Source organism: Larus michahellis, chromosome 5 (genome assembly GCF_964199755.1).
Source record: "Larus michahellis chromosome 5, bLarMic1.1, whole genome shotgun sequence".
Lineage (NCBI taxonomy): Eukaryota > Metazoa > Chordata > Aves > Charadriiformes > Laridae > Larus > Larus michahellis.
The window spans coordinates 27,369,705-27,385,050 of record NC_133900.1 but is presented as its reverse complement, the minus strand read 5'-3'; the positions used below and the strand labels follow the sequence as shown (position 1 = coordinate 27,385,050).

Below are 15,346 nucleotides of genomic sequence, written 5' to 3'. Positions count from 1 at the left end.
TGAAACTTCAGTTCTCAGTCAATGGATCTTGCTATGCCTCTTCCTGCTAACTTTACAAGTATGTACTAGTCATCTCTCTGTTTCTCCTCCCCACAGCCTATTTCAGGCAAATAAAGACTACAAGCAGGTTAGCCACATCCCAACCTTCTTTTAATTTTTTTTTTTTACAGATTTTTGTGCGGTAAAGTAGGTTTTTGATCTCTCAAGTAGCTGTGGACTCTTCTTTCTGGGATCTTCACAATTTGTCCTAGCTGAAGTGTTGCCATTTGAGATGAAAGCAGCTTTCTGGAGGTGGTCTTAGTAAAGCGTTACATTATCTTTTTGTTTGCTCTGTGAGGCAAATGGATCACCAGGAGAAGAAAATCGTCCTTTGTGATGGAAGCCATGCAGAAGTGAAGGGGGAATCTTAGTGGCTGCTCAGCTGGATGGTGTGGCAGGGAGGAGTTGGGGTACAGTGCCAGATGTATCAATGACCTGAAACTGTGTGCTAGAGCTGTGCTGAAGCCTCTGCCATCCGTTGACCTGGGTGCTTGGCTATTTGGTACTGGGAATCCATGGGAGATGGACATGCTACTGCACGAGTGCATTGTTTACATCGTCTCTGTTGGGAAGACAGGTTCCTCTTACAGGGGGAGATATAACCCTGCAGCCTTCTAAAGCCTGAGGAAAGGTAGGGTTCAGTCCTGGCTCAGCATCAGCTTTAGTGCAAGTAAAGGCTTCAAGCCTGCAAAGCCAAATGCAAAACATCTCAGGGCTCCGCATCCCTGAGCGGAGAACACCACAGTGAAATCACCTATGTGCTTGGATGGCCTGTCTCTGACTGCTTCAGTCCACACAAATACGAAAACTCCCCTTCTGTGTATACGAGTGGTAGAGTTCTTTAGGGCTGGTCCTATGTGACTCGCACCCAGGACCAGGGGAAGCTGTGGAGATGCAACAACAGGTTTTTTGTGTTCTTCCCCTAAATGGCTTATTCGTTTGCTTAGTATGAAATGTCTTTCACTGCTTACTGTTTTAAGTTTTGTTTTTGGGTTTTTTTGTGCACAATAATTTATAGGTGAGAGCACACATTATTAGAAAGCTTTAGGTATTATGCGCTATGGGGGCAGCATTTCAAAATCAGGGTGCCATTTCTTCAGCTGTCTAAGTTCCAGTGGGTATGTGTTTTGGTAAGAAGAATGATGTCAATTAACCACATAACCTGTGGAAGTGCTGTTTCCTATGCTAATTAGTTCTTCCTCTGAGAATTGTACTTTTAATTTATCTTTTAAAGTGCATTCATTCATCCTTTTCCTTTCAAACTTCAACACTTTGTGAAACATGCATCCAGTTTCACTGAAGGAGTCTGAAGCTGGAGAGACAAAGCTTGAAAGGGGATTGATTTCATGGTTTAACTACTAAATAATGATGAAACTGGGTTTGTAATTTCATGTTTGTGTGAAGTGGTCAATCATTTTGTAGAGTGAGTGTAAGGCCTAGAATAGAGATGGATAAATAATCATCTGTAGTTTCTGTGCCGAGTAGTGCCTTTCCTCCTGGGGACTCCTGAAGAATATTTAAAGCTTTTTTTTACCAGAAATTCAGGCCACAGACAAGGATGCCTAGCTGTAAAATGCTGTTGCTGCAGTTCAGCTGTGTTATGTCCATAAGCTGTACAAAACTGAGTGAAGCTTGCATTCAGTGATGGGCTTGCTGTCAAAGTGTCTCTTCCATACGCAAGTCCAAGGGAGGTCCTTGCTTGTGGTTTTCTGAGTGGCCCTGGGCTGCTTTCCTAGCCCCATAGCATGTTGATGTTCAATGGATTCTTTAGTGGTTGTCAGGTGCTGGAAGAAAGCACGAAGTACAGGAGGTTGCAGGTGAGGAAAAATAGCCTATGAAGTATGGAACCTCTCCAGAAATGTGTCTTTTCTGAGGTGGTTAGGATATAGGAAATCCATCATAAACAAATGAACGAATCCATTTTTCTTCAATTCCAGATCTAAAGAAACACCAAGGTCCAGGTTGCATCTCTGACAGATTTACATCCTTGTAATTCTGCTGCCATATTTAAATAGTAAAGTAAGCCTGATGCTGTGGGAATTAAATACCATGAAATAAAAAGTAACTAAAAGTTGCATTATGTTGTGGAATAAGCATAACAAGCATCCACATGTATAATTTATTACCTACAGTGGGTAAGTACATAACAACAGTCATAATAAACTCATTCTGTTCATTCATTTTTAGATCTTAGCATACTGATTCAGACCTTAACTGAAAGTGAATATACAATCAATGTGAGGCTTTTTATGTTGGTTTAATAATGTAGGCCTGTCAAGGATCTTTAATTAAATAATTATTCTTTGTTCAATCAGGATGGATTGCTTCACTATAGGGATTGCATGCAAGAACATGCAAAATCTGCCACGAACTGATAATGTTTTAGCTGCTTACTGTAATCCTGCGTAAGTGATAGTCTTTGTCATGCAAAGCAGTGAGAGCAACCCAAAAACCAGGGAAAAATCGTAGTTGGATATTAAAAATGTAATGCCTAATTCTGAGGTGATCAAAGAAAAGTGTGCTAAGACCCAATTTGGTGGTGCTGTGAACAAAGCTGTCTGATAAATGGGAAAAGTGGATTTTCTACAGGGTTCAGCTTCAATAGCTTGCTTTGGTTTTGGTGACACTTGTAAGGTTCTAAGCGTGTAGGGAGTCAGAAAATCTGGGTTTCGGTTTTCTTACTGGCAACCTGATGTATTCAAGAGGTGGCAAATGGAGCTGTTAGGAGGAGGGGCAAAACATGGCATGGTGTATGTGCCTGCTGTGCATGCCACTTCCCATAAGAGGGTCTGCGCAGACAGAGCAGCCTTCTCCTGTCGTCTGTCTGAGTGTGTTGGAAATGCAAAAAAAATCTGTTTGGTGTGGGGGCTCCTGCTTGTAGCATCACACAAGGCTGACATCGGATGGCCCCTCCTGCCGCGGCTTGTCATTAATTCAGCTCACGGTGGCCGGACGGAGAGGACTCCAGTGTTTATTAGGGGAATATAATCATTTAAGCCTGAATAAGCTTCAAAGCTCTAATGTGGCTGTTTGGCCAACAGAAATGAGATGTAAATTTGTGCTGAATAGCCACTGATTACAAAAAGATGATTAATGCAAGATTTAAAATTGATTTATGGGTGCAGTTGTCAAGACCTCAGCCATGAACATAATATTATCTCTGAAAAGCTTTGGATAGATTAGAGACCAGGGAGCAGGGGCAAAATAATGCATTTGCTGGAGGGTCTGATATGGTGTATGGGCTGTCTGTAATCTAGTCAAATTTGGTGCATGCCTGAGAGGTTAGGCTTTGCCAGCGCAGCACATGGATAATTGTATCACTTTGCCTGAAATACTAGAAAACCAAGAAGTTTCGTCTGTTCTATTGTCATTAAATGCACTTTTTGGTCACGTATTTTTTTCTCTTTTGACAATGAAAAAGATTAAGGATTTAGTTTAGTTTTTGCACTTTTTCACCGCTGTACGCATTAAAAATAAGCCACGTGCTTTGTGTTATTCCAATTGTAGTAAGCAGTTAGAAGCCCCAAATAAATTTTGATTTATTTAAATATTAGGACAACATTAAATTAACAGGGAAAACTTCCTTTCTTTCTGCTTTTAAAAATTTTTCTGTGAACCTCTTGGTATCTTCAGATGACGATTAACATGAACAGTGTCCCAAAAGCTTTGAAACTCCAAGCATTTGGTTATAAACCTAAAATGTGTGTCATACTGTCCTTCGGAAAAATCTGGCTCTGCCAGTCTTCCAGTGTTAAAGTGCGTGGTGTCAACATGGTTTGTTATGGCATTTGTTAAATTGTTCTGCAATGAGTGCTACATTAAGCAGTGAAAAATGATTTAATGGTATTGTGTTTTTTCATTGCCTCTTTCATGCTCATCTCTGTTGTCTTATCCTCAGTTGCTGGACTGTGGTTGGTTTGAAATGGATGTTTTAATACAGATGTACAGAGAATTTCAGAGCTCTTTTTATTAAAAAAAAATAAAATAAAATTGGGGGGAGGGAGGTGGAGTTTGCAAATAACACATTGCTTTGTTCTGGGAAGGGGTCAGAGCAGGCTCTGATTAGGCATGCTGGAGAGGGGTTGATGCTCCTTTTCATTTCAGTTGTGCTAACCTCCAGCTGGGTTCTCCTTCCATTTGGATTCTGGTCCTGACATCTTTCATTGATCATGCAAATGATCAAAGTCTGAGCAAAACTTCTGTCTCATTTTCATTTTTTTTCCATTGCGTCTTGGTGTGCAGCACTGAAAAGTCTAGATGACTTTGTTCTGACATTTTTTCATTTTTCAACAGCTTGAATCGTGCAGGTTTCTGAACAGATATATTTCATCATAAGCATGTACTGCAAATAATTTTAAAGGTTTTAATTGCTCTTCTTTCTTACAGGCTTGGGTGGGACTAGCAAATTAATGCTTGCGTTTTAAGATGCTATCTCAGCTTTACAGAAATCTGTGTTGTTTCTCATCTTGTCAGTAGTGCAGAGTAATCCAGGACTTGTCAAAACTTTTGCATTATGTTACACCAAGGGAGTTTTACTGGGCAGTCTCCTGCACAACCTGCTGCAGAAATAGAAGGCATGGGTGCAAACTTTACATGCATACTACAAATATAAAAGGATATTGACGAATTGTTCAAGAAGCAAATTTAAATGTTTAAACAATAGGAGCTGATGATTATGCAGTTCTCCGTGTAACTTTAAATGACCTCTGATACGTCTTCACATCTAGCACTTGTGAGGAGCAGTCATGCTTAGTTTCACAGTTTCAGCATGTGTTTTTCCTATTTGGTGTTTTCGCTCAGCTCTGAGCAGTATGACTGTGTGGAAAACTTACTTGGTGTTACTTAGTGGAGAGGAGGATTTCTAGCAGTCCTGATTGTGCACAGGACTTTGAAAGCTTGACCTGAGCAGAATTGAAAAGATACAAAACACTGTAAAATGCAGAAGTATCCACCCAGGTGGCTAAGTTCTTACTTTTAAAAATTCCGTATTTTTTTTTTCAAGCTGATCGGTTCTGATGAGTCATTCTGAATATTGGAGCGCACAACTGGCAGCAATGGAGTTGGGATGGAGCATCATGGTGCTGTGAACATTCACCCAACTCATTTCCAGTGTAGTTCTGCCTTATAGTGGAGACGAAACATTAATCGCTCCCCCATCTTCACTAATCCCTCTCCTGCCCTCTGCCACAGTGCAAAGCAGTACATAAAACCTTGGCATCGAGTGAAATTGAGCGTTGTTAAATCTTGATGCAGTGGTGAGTAACCTTTAACGTGGAGTAAGGTCCTTTTTCTCCTCTTAACACCTTTGCTGCCCACATATTGAAAGAGGTCATTTAGAAGCACGTGTCTGGCTGTTCCTTTAAGTTGCTGCAGTGAGAATCAGCTCTGTGTTCTATTTTTTTTGGGGGGGGTGTGGGTGGTCGGACGGTAATGGAAGTGACTTTGTAAGTCTGCTTTCTGCTAGGCAAGTGTCACATGTGGGATAGCAGGGAATATGTGAGTGATTCATGTAAAGATGGAGAAAAAAGTTCACTAGTCAGATGTGGCATGTCTCAAAGAGATGCTTTAAACTTCTGGTTCATACCTCTTTGCAATTTACTTCCCCTACTTATGTTTTAGTTTATGAAAAATGATTCTTAGCTTCTGGCTGGGAAGTCTTCTGTAATGAGTGAGGAAACTCGCGTTTACTTCAGATAATTAACTTCAGGATATTCCTGGGCTGTGTGTTAACCAGACTGTGCAGCTTAGGGGCCAGAATAGAGTGGCATTATAAGAAACAGCAGAAAAACTGCAATCCAGTAGTAAAATGAGAAGTGTAGCCCCAAAGTTGTGGTATTCTTATTTGTTGGTTTGCCTTTTTTCTAGTTGAACAAATTGAGGGGAATGTGCCAAACCACCAGAAAATGTTAAGTTCCTTCTTTGGAAACTCAGCTTTTAAAATTCATTTCATTATACCAGATTTCTGCCTGAGTAGGGAGATTAATCAGATCCTCTCTATCCTCTGTGTCTGTTATCCATTATGTTTTTTGCTTGACTAGTAACTTCTGACAGTAGGAATATATGTCTGTATGTATAAATGTCTTGGTTGTAAAATTGCCATCCAAATGAGGCTTGAGCCTCGGGTGGGGGGAGTATCAGATGCATGGAACTGGTAAGATCCCAGGTGGTTTCAACTGCTTCTAGTATTTAAAGGTTTTAATAAACACTGGTCCGAATATTGTTTGTATTAAACTCACTGCAGTTTCCTTTTGACGCTGACTCCTGCCCTTGAAATGAGCTCCAAAGCCCCAAAAAACAGGCTGAGGCTATGTAGTAATCTCTTCACCTTTTTCATTATAGAAGTAGTAGTTGATATTAGAAAATAAAAGTTTGCCTGTAGAAGTAGTAAGTTTTTGGGTTTTTTGTTTTGGTAGCTGAAATTAAAAAAAAAAATAATTGTGTTTGAGGTTGAAAGGAATAGTTTGGGTTCCTCTAAAACAGTTTTCATGTTATTTTCTTTTTTTCCCTGCCCTCTACTTTATTTTGCTTAAATTCAGGAAGAGAAGATGGTAAACACATGACTTGGGAGGCTGTCAGAATCACTGTTTTCCCTCTTTACTGCTTGGGGTTTTTTGGGGTTTTTTTTGGCTCCCCTCCCCTCCTTTCCTAACTTGATCCAAGTACAGGAATTGCATTGGTTTCTTGATTATTTTTATTTCAAGTTTGTGGTTTACTGGAAGAAGTCACATGGTTGGTGTCCTTTCCACTGTCTGGTTGGAAAGGAGGGGGACTGCTGGGGGGCTGTCCCAGTGAGCAAAGCATCCTGCCCCAAAGCAGAATTTGAACTATAAGCCTGTAAAGTAGTCAGGCTGGCACAAATGCTTAAAAACTTTTGCCTGAGAGCTCTGTTTAAAACAGGATCCAGTGACCTGGCAGTGGTGGCAGAGAGCTGGGTAAAGCAGTTTTGCCATCTGTTCTGGCTGGAGGTGGCAGGTAGTGGGCACCGCTTATCCTGTAGATCTTGAGCTGCTTGCCGTGTCTCTGCTCTGCTACTGGCACTGCTCCTCCATTGGGAAGAGCAGACTTGCAAACTTGCAGCATTGTGTCAGGTTACTGCGTTTTTTTCTTCTGCTTGAGAGTGGTTTTGGATCATTGTCCCTCCCTCTGAGAGGGGACCAGGCTTCCCATGTGCTCCATCGGGTGCTGGTGGATTCTGCCATGATTGGTAGGTCATCGAGGTTGTACATATACCTCTTGCCAATACCAGCGTTCAAAACAACTGTTTTGCTCCTGCCAATCCTGAGGTCAGCATCACTTTACAAGGGGCTATGAATAAGGTGACTTTTGGGTACTTTCTGTTTTTCTGTTCTTGTTCTTTGAGCAAGCAAACCCCTTTTTCTTTTAATGAAGACTGAAACACCCCCAGCAAAAGCAAAGACTCCGCTTTAATCATGCGGCTCCAGAGCTGAAAATCTGAACAATGCTGTGCATTGCAGGGCGTGTGGATAAAAGCGGCAATATTGGTGGCAGGCTTTGAAATAATTGAATTTTGGGACTGGCATGTCTGTAAGCGGTGTTTTGCAACAGGCAAGGTGGTGACAGAGTCAGCCGTATTTTACAGCTAGCACAGCCCCGCAAAACCTTCTGCAGTGCAGAAAAAACCCAGATGTGTAAGTGCTCTGCCTGGCTTTCACTGGAGATTTAGCCTTATGTGACCTCACTGAAGTCATTGAAACGGTGCAGAGAAGAGCCTGCTTCTGACTTGCTTTAACTTTGTGATACAATAGCAGGTGGAAAGCTGGCAGGCAGCTGAAAAAAAACCAAACAGACCCAAACAGCCCAAAATCCAAGTTTTTGGGTTTTGTCATGGGAGGAGAGCAGCAAAGGGAGGGAAGGAGCAGGTCGCCAGATAAAGTTGAGTAGCGGGAGGGAACGTGTGTGGGAGCTGAGCTGGAGGCTATTGATTGGCAGCTAGGTCTTAATATCAGCTGCATAAAAGGAAATCGAAAAGGCTGCACAAATATTACCAGGATGAAAGGCAGGATAAATAGCACAGAGCTGAACACTGGGCTGGTCTGCCCTTCTGGAAGGGCAGCAGGTCTCCCCTTCTAATTTGGCATAGGGATTGCATAGCCCCACACCATGCTTTCCTCTGCACCAGCATGTGTTCGTGCTGGGTTTGGGAGTAAAATTACCCTCCTCTGTCTGTGGGCAAAACGTGTGGGGTAGCACAGATCTTCCACACATTCGATGCCAGGGACCTGAGATCTGTGCCAGGCTTGCCTTTCTCCAAAAGAAAAAAAAAAAAAAAAACACATGAAAATGGATAAGTTCTTCTCCAATTTTACATTATTGTGCCAGCAGATACCTGAGTTAACATGTATATGTTGCAGAGCTCCATGTGATGAGGTGGAAAATGAAATGGGAGAGGATGAGAGGATGAGACTTCTTGTACCAGGGAGCCTGTGAGATAGGCAGTGGGAACAGAGGCAGGTTGCACAGTCCTTGGAGGGAGGAGTCCTGCTAGGAAGGTGCCAGGTAGGTTTTAGGAACCCCTTTGCTTAATGCTCTTAAGTGCCGTTCCCCTCTTAAAACAACTAGGATTTTACTAAATGCCTCCTTTCTCTTTCAGCAGTGCTAAGGTGTGTGGAATTAGGGAAGAGGCTTGAAATTTCCACACTACCTTTAATGGCTGCTAAAGAGAGTGAGTGAGTTACTGGAGATCAATAACAAACAGTCTCCTTGCAAAATAAAAACCCTAAAACCAAATAAACAAGAGCTCTGAAATTTTCATCCCCACTGGCAGTATTTGTTTTTTGGGGCAGCAGCCTCTTACTGTGCTGTGGTAGCAAATTGCAATCCGGGAATCCTGGAGATTAGAAACAAGCCTGAGTAGCAGACAGCTGGTGAATATGTTTTAAAATTGTCCGTTTAACCCAAGGCTGTGCCACTAAATGCTTTTTTAGCTCTTATATTTTTAGTTAGATGTGTGATATCTTTGGCCTTTCCATAGGCAGACATCCTGCACGAATTGCATGCTTCCTATTGATGGAGCTGAGTGCAGTTTTGAGCTTCTGTTAACTTGCCAGCAGTAGTGTACTGGAAATTTCTGATTCAGAAATAGGTCTTCTATAAATGATTTAACATCAGGCCATTGAAATGCATTTGTGTTTTCCTTCTTAGGGCTATAAAAGACGTATAGAAAACATTTAGCAGCAAATTAATGGTTGCGTTTTTGTTTTAATCCTGCAGACGGGGTTGATTTATATCTCAAAAATATGTGCTGCAGAGAGGAATTATAATATTACACAATTTTTCAGTTGTACTTAATTTTTTTCATGCCAATATTTTCAGCTAGATGCTGTCTCTTCTTAATGTGGTGAGCTTTCTTTTTTCATTAACCGTAAGGCGCTGCATTTCATCCCTTAGTTTGTATTCCTTTGTCGGTTGAAATACTTGTCCGAGATCTGTAGTGACTGGGAAGCTGGGACCAGGCAGAAGGCGCAGGGGCTCTGCTGCAGCCCCCATCCCCTTCTCGTGGAAGGATGTAAAAACAGAAGGGCAGCAGGCTGCCTGCAGTCTCCAGGGGGAGGCAGACCCGGCTGAAGAGAAAGAAATGCTGAACTCCTACATGCACATAGGAGAGAAGATGGGATTAAATGACAGAGCAGAGATTTTGCACAATAGTGCTTGCTCTGATAAAATCTGGTTGGCTTTCCCTTGAGGATTATACAGAGATAAGCAGCCTTAGCTCATTAGCACCTCCCTTTCCTCTTGCTCTCTGATGATTGCTTTAGGTTTAATGGCAGGTGGTGATGGCAGGACTTGTTCTGATCTGGGTTACGGTGCTGGAAATGCAGCCCGTTGTGAAGCCTGAGATGTTAGGTGATAGGCCATTTCTCGCAGCTGATGTATTTATGTTTGCACCTTCCTCCTCATGGTGTTTAGTCCTCTCAGTGCATGGAAGCAACCATTAGAATGAATCACTGGATTTAGTTTTTGAATAAATTAGCTTTCTTATACTCACTCCCACTAACACAACTGGAGCAGCAATGGAAATGAGCTTAATTTTGTAACTCTGGAGAGCATCACGGTTGGGTCTTTGAAAATTGATCTGGCAAGTATTAAAAAAAAGAAGTGATGTTTTTCGATACACCTTCAAGTTGGGTCACTAATGATATTACTGTAACATCACAGTCACTGCAAACTTCAGTTCTCTGAAAGAAATATACATTAGATGCTCCCTAAATGTTGTACAGAGTTACACTGTGTACCTTGTGGCCATCCATACACATCCTCACTTGCTAAAACTGGCCTGAGTGATTTCCAGCCCTTGAATGCTTTTCACCACCTCCTGCTGGAGGTTAACACTTTAACCAGCAGATACGAAGATGTGTGTGATTGAGTGATTCGTTAACCTTCAGACAGAAAAAGCAAAGGTTTACAGTCATTAAGGTCTTTCCTGGGCTATATTGGGATGTGCTCACCTGTCCCCCGGGCTGATTCGGTAGTGACCTCTACCTGGGTCGGGGGGACTGGAGGGATAGCCTCCCTTTTAATCAACTGGAAAATCTCCACTGTGATAAAAATAAGACTTTGCATTTATATAGTGTCATGTTAAATGAATCCACTTGGAAGCATATATGTGCAGCATATTAAGCACTTAACCACAGTAGTTGAAGAATGGTGCTTTCCTGCTTTTTAATTTCATGTATCTAAACCCATCCTATTTACTGGAATGTGGAGAAGCTAGCTGCAGATTTGTGCTCTTTTGCATACTTTTCCTGTGTGTTTTCTCAATGGCTCTATTCTTTGTAATTGTTAATTGCCTCTCCTCAAAGTTAGGCATGAATCCTATACAGATCTGCCTAACTTTCGCTGCAGGCATATCTCCAGCTATCTCTGTGGCACTACCAGGAAGAGCAAAGTGACAAGTACATGTTAATCACAGTAGGGTCATGGCCTGTTAAAGCCCAGGGACGTAAAAAGGGTTTAGAAATTAAAATACTGCTGGCATGACAAAAATGTCCTCAGGTTAGGTCCCTCACTCGGAAGACTGGTGGTACATATGAACTCTGTGCATCGCGGCGGGCACGTCTTGCTGAAATTGCAGAAGTCCCAGTTTTCACATCCCAGGTCAGAAAGGAGAGGAAATGCTTTTCAGGCAGTGGTATTTATAACTCAGTTTGGGCTATAGCGTCAGGTGATGTTTTCATGTTACTTGTTGTTGCCATTTTAATTTAAAATTTAAGAACGGCATTTCCCTTAAAAAGCTTTCATTGTTACGTTGGCTCTGAAGGTGTTCCCTGTCAGCTCTGCAGTAATGGCATCTGGGTTGAGAAGGCTCTCGACTTCGTCTCAGGCTGTATTTTCAATGAAAAAAAATTGGCCTTTGGCCTTAGAAGATATGCAGCTTGGAATATAGCTATAACCTTGTACTGGAGCACCTTTAAATTAAGCTCTGTGTGTTTGCTTGGTGCTGCGTCTGCAGCTGTAACTAGATGTGGGCAGCAATGCTGAGCAGGGGATGGAAGAGACCTTGGGAGTTAAGCCCTTGCAGATGAGCAGGTCAAAAGTAGAAGGGAACAAAACTGAAACCGTCACTGGTTCTCCCAGGTTCTTTGCTGTAGTTACGTGGGTTAATCTAATCTCTTGATGTGACACCACAGTTGTCAAAAGCAGAGAGGAAACATTAATGTTGTGTCTCTATTGTAGGCACTGATGCAGTGCTACTGACTGTGGTGTGCTGGATCAGGAAAAAGCATTTCTTCCAAGTGATGCACTTCAGAGTGTGGCCAAAATAAAAAGAAAAAACAGTTGCTACAATTCCTACAAACAGCCGTAAGAAGTTATCTGGAGCGCTGCTTAAAAACCTGTGCAGCACACAAACAGCTCAAGATTTGCAGATCACTGTAACCTTTATTGGAGGTATCTTCTCTTTGCATGAGCAGGAACTTCTGACTAGCACACTTCGGGAGAAGAAAGGCTCATTTATTTCATGTATCACTCGGCTGATTTTTCTGGCAGGCTGTTTGGTGGGGGAGAATAGCTTGGAGAAATGTGGTCGTCCGCATTGCATTGGGCAGTGATTTGAGGAGGTGGTAGAAAGGAGCCTGGGGGAGCAGTGACAGGCAGACTGTAAATAGCGTTTTTTCCTCTTATGTGGATGCATTGGAAAAGGACAACTCATGGCCCCATCTGCTTTTGTTTTCTTCACAAAAAAAAGTACTAGTGGACAAATCCAGCAATATGTTTTCCCACTTCTGAAACAGAAGGTTTTAACTAGCATCCTTTTATATTTCTAAAGGGTCTTTTATCTGACTTTGTCAGAAATGTGTCAAGCCTCCAGTATGGAAAACTTTGCCATTTAAAACATTTTTTCCCCCTAAAAGTCCTCCTGAACCTCTGAAGCCCAAGGTGCTCTTAGATAGGAAAGCTACAATTTTGCAGGACCTGTAACTTTTTAAAAAAGTAATACTTTTCCTTTTTATACAGTGGGAAGAAATTGGTGAGGTGGATGAAAACTATGCTCCGATACACACATACCAAGTATGCAAGGTAATGGAACAGAATCAGAACAACTGGCTTCTGACCAGCTGGATCTCTAATGAAGGGGCATCCCGCATCTTCATTGAGCTCAAATTCACCCTGAGAGACTGTAACAGCCTTCCAGGAGGACTTGGGACTTGCAAAGAGACTTTTAACATGTATTACTTCGAATCAGATGATGAAGATGGGAGGAACATCAAAGAAAACCAGTACATCAAGATCGATACCATTGCTGCTGATGAGAGCTTCACAGAGTTAGACCTCGGCGACAGAGTTATGAAGCTAAACACGGAGGTGAGAGATGTTGGACCCCTAACAAAAAAGGGATTTTACCTCGCTTTTCAGGACGTGGGTGCCTGCATCGCCCTGGTCTCCGTGCGCGTGTACTACAAGAAATGCCCATCTGTGGTCCGCAACCTGGCCCGCTTTCCTGACACCATCACAGGAGCGGATTCCTCGCAGCTGCTAGAGGTGTCAGGTGTCTGTGTCAACCACTCAGTGACCGACGAGGCACCGAAGATGCACTGCAGTGCTGAGGGGGAATGGCTGGTGCCCATCGGGAAGTGCTTGTGCAAGGCAGGGTACGAGGAGAAGAACAACACCTGCCAAGGTAAGGGTCTGCAGGGAGGGTGCTGTGTTGAGGCTGCCGAGGTGATGTGTGGTCTTGGCTTTCTTCTTTTCCATGTCCTTCATGTCTGGTTGAGTTGACAATGGTGGGTTGGGTTCTCACTTCCACTGAGATCCTTGGAAGCACGAAGAGAGAGGCCTTGGCTGGGTGTGGTGGGACTTGACACTTTTGTATGGCTCCTTCCACTTACAGGGCTGCGAACAAGGAGAGTCTGGCATGCCACTATTACTTTTGGAGCACTCTACTGTTGGATCTATGAAGCGATTGCAATCTTGTTTGTTATTTAAAGCTTTATGCTATTTTTCCTCAATAATAGGGGTTTCCTTATGAATTTTAGAAGCTTGGTTTCTTTTTTTTTGACTGTACCAGGGAATGTTTGAGGTTAATCTCCCCATGCAAGGTACATTTTGGTTTTGTATTTAAAGGAGTATGTTTTTCTCTCTTTATCACTCTAACCAAGTGGGCTGCGAATTGGATATGGTGTGAGTTGATGTATTTTCCTCTCTGGTAAATAGTTTAATACAAAGATCCTCAGCTGTTTAGAGTTAAACCTCAAGCCCTAGTGATAAAAATGCTTCCATATATGCTGAAGTTTTCACATGGGTAGCTGGCTAAGATTCTTGAGTTTGCTGGTCAGCATAGGTCTCCTGAATCATCAGGGCCCTTGTGCGAGAGAGCTAGGGTGTCTGAAGCTCAAGGACAGGCAATTTTATAAACATGTAACAGGTTGCTTAAAACCTACTTGGGTGTAAAGGAGAAGGGGAGAGAAAAAAAGATTTCAACGCAGTTTTCTTTTTCCAAAAGTATTATATGTTGGTCATCAGTCCCATCTTAATTGCCTTATACTTGCAGGCACTTAGTAATAGATAGCCTGTGGGGAAGGCAGAGGGATTCTGCTCCAACCGAAGTCGGCGTTGCATTTTCTCTTCACCTCATTCCAGACACTCATTCTTGATGTTTGTAGTGTTGGTACAAAGGATAGATCAGTGCATATCCAAAGCAAACTGCGGCCTTGATCCTTTAGTCCTTGGTCACACACTGTTCCCCTGAAGATTACGTAGTTCAAGTCTCTTCAAGGGTTGACTTGGAGAGAAAATATAGATACGTTTGGTTTTGGAGAAACCTCTAGTAAACAGCATGTGGAGTGTGCTTTTTAACCAGGATAGTATCCATTTTCTGCAGATGTAGTCAATACTGTAAAATCTGTCTTGGTTTTGCTTTTCCTGTGCCAATAAAGATACTTCTCCTGTTTAGGGGGGAAGAAGGGTTGGACTCGATATTTGGTACTGCACAAGAGGAGCTAAGATCAACATTAGCCCAAGCTGAGGACATCTAGACTGTCAAAGATGAGGGATGTGGGTCAGATTGATCAGCAAGGATCTGCTTCATTATGGCTAAAAATACCATGTCCCAAAATAACATGCACTGGTTGGGTGCTATGTCTAGACGCTGACTTCAGTCACCTGTAAGAATTTTTGGAGGAAAGGGGTTTCAAATCCTTTCAAATCCTGCCCTCCCACGCTGCATGAGCAGCATGAGATATCTCAAAGCACTCTTTAAAGAGTGCTCAAAAACAAACAAAAAACACAAAATAAACTCCCTCAAACCAAAAAACTGTAGTGGTTTAAACTAGAAAACCAAGACTGTTTTGGAAGAGCCTACTGTGCCTGTAAAGCAGTTGGATGTCTAGTAGTGCTGAGACAGCGCTCTGGGGGGTGCTTTCGGAAGACCTTAGTGATTTGAGGTTCTACTTTCCATTTTGGGGTGTGGGTTGTTTTTTTTTAAATTTATTTTGCTTAGTGAATTGAGAGGACAGCATCTGGTCCCATAATTTATGACTGCGTTGGGTGGGACTGTGATCGTAGTTTGGAAGTGCAAAGATGCTTTGTGGCGATGTACCCTTGCCATTCTGTCATAAGGCATATCCACATAAAATACTCTTATACTTCACCTACAGCCTGCACCCTCGGCAGGAGTTTATCACTTTAATTTCTCTAGAGCTGTTAAGGCCCATAATTCTTGTTTGTAGGAAAGCCCCAAATTCTATCACCAAATCAATGGGATGTTGGGTTCCGAGTGCCTATGGCAAAGTCTGTTTGAGGGCCCCATTTGGATGTCCTGTGTTTAACCCAGGTCATCGTGCCAAGCGTT

The 15,346-nt window shown here is 42.4% G+C and overlaps 1 protein-coding gene across 25 annotated transcripts in view; it reads left to right on the top strand.

The window, feature by feature from the left end:
- The window catches only part of EPHA5 (EPH receptor A5), a 196,842-nt gene that overhangs the window by 26,892 nt on the left and 154,604 nt on the right, over positions 1-15,346 (top strand). For all 25 annotated transcript variants that reach the window (XM_074589293.1, XM_074589291.1, XM_074589292.1 and 22 more), the window contains exon 3: positions 12,514-13,177. In XM_074589293.1, the coding sequence (XP_074445394.1) occupies positions 12,514-13,177 (664 nt within the window). The remainder of the gene's footprint in view (positions 1-12,513; positions 13,178-15,346) is intronic.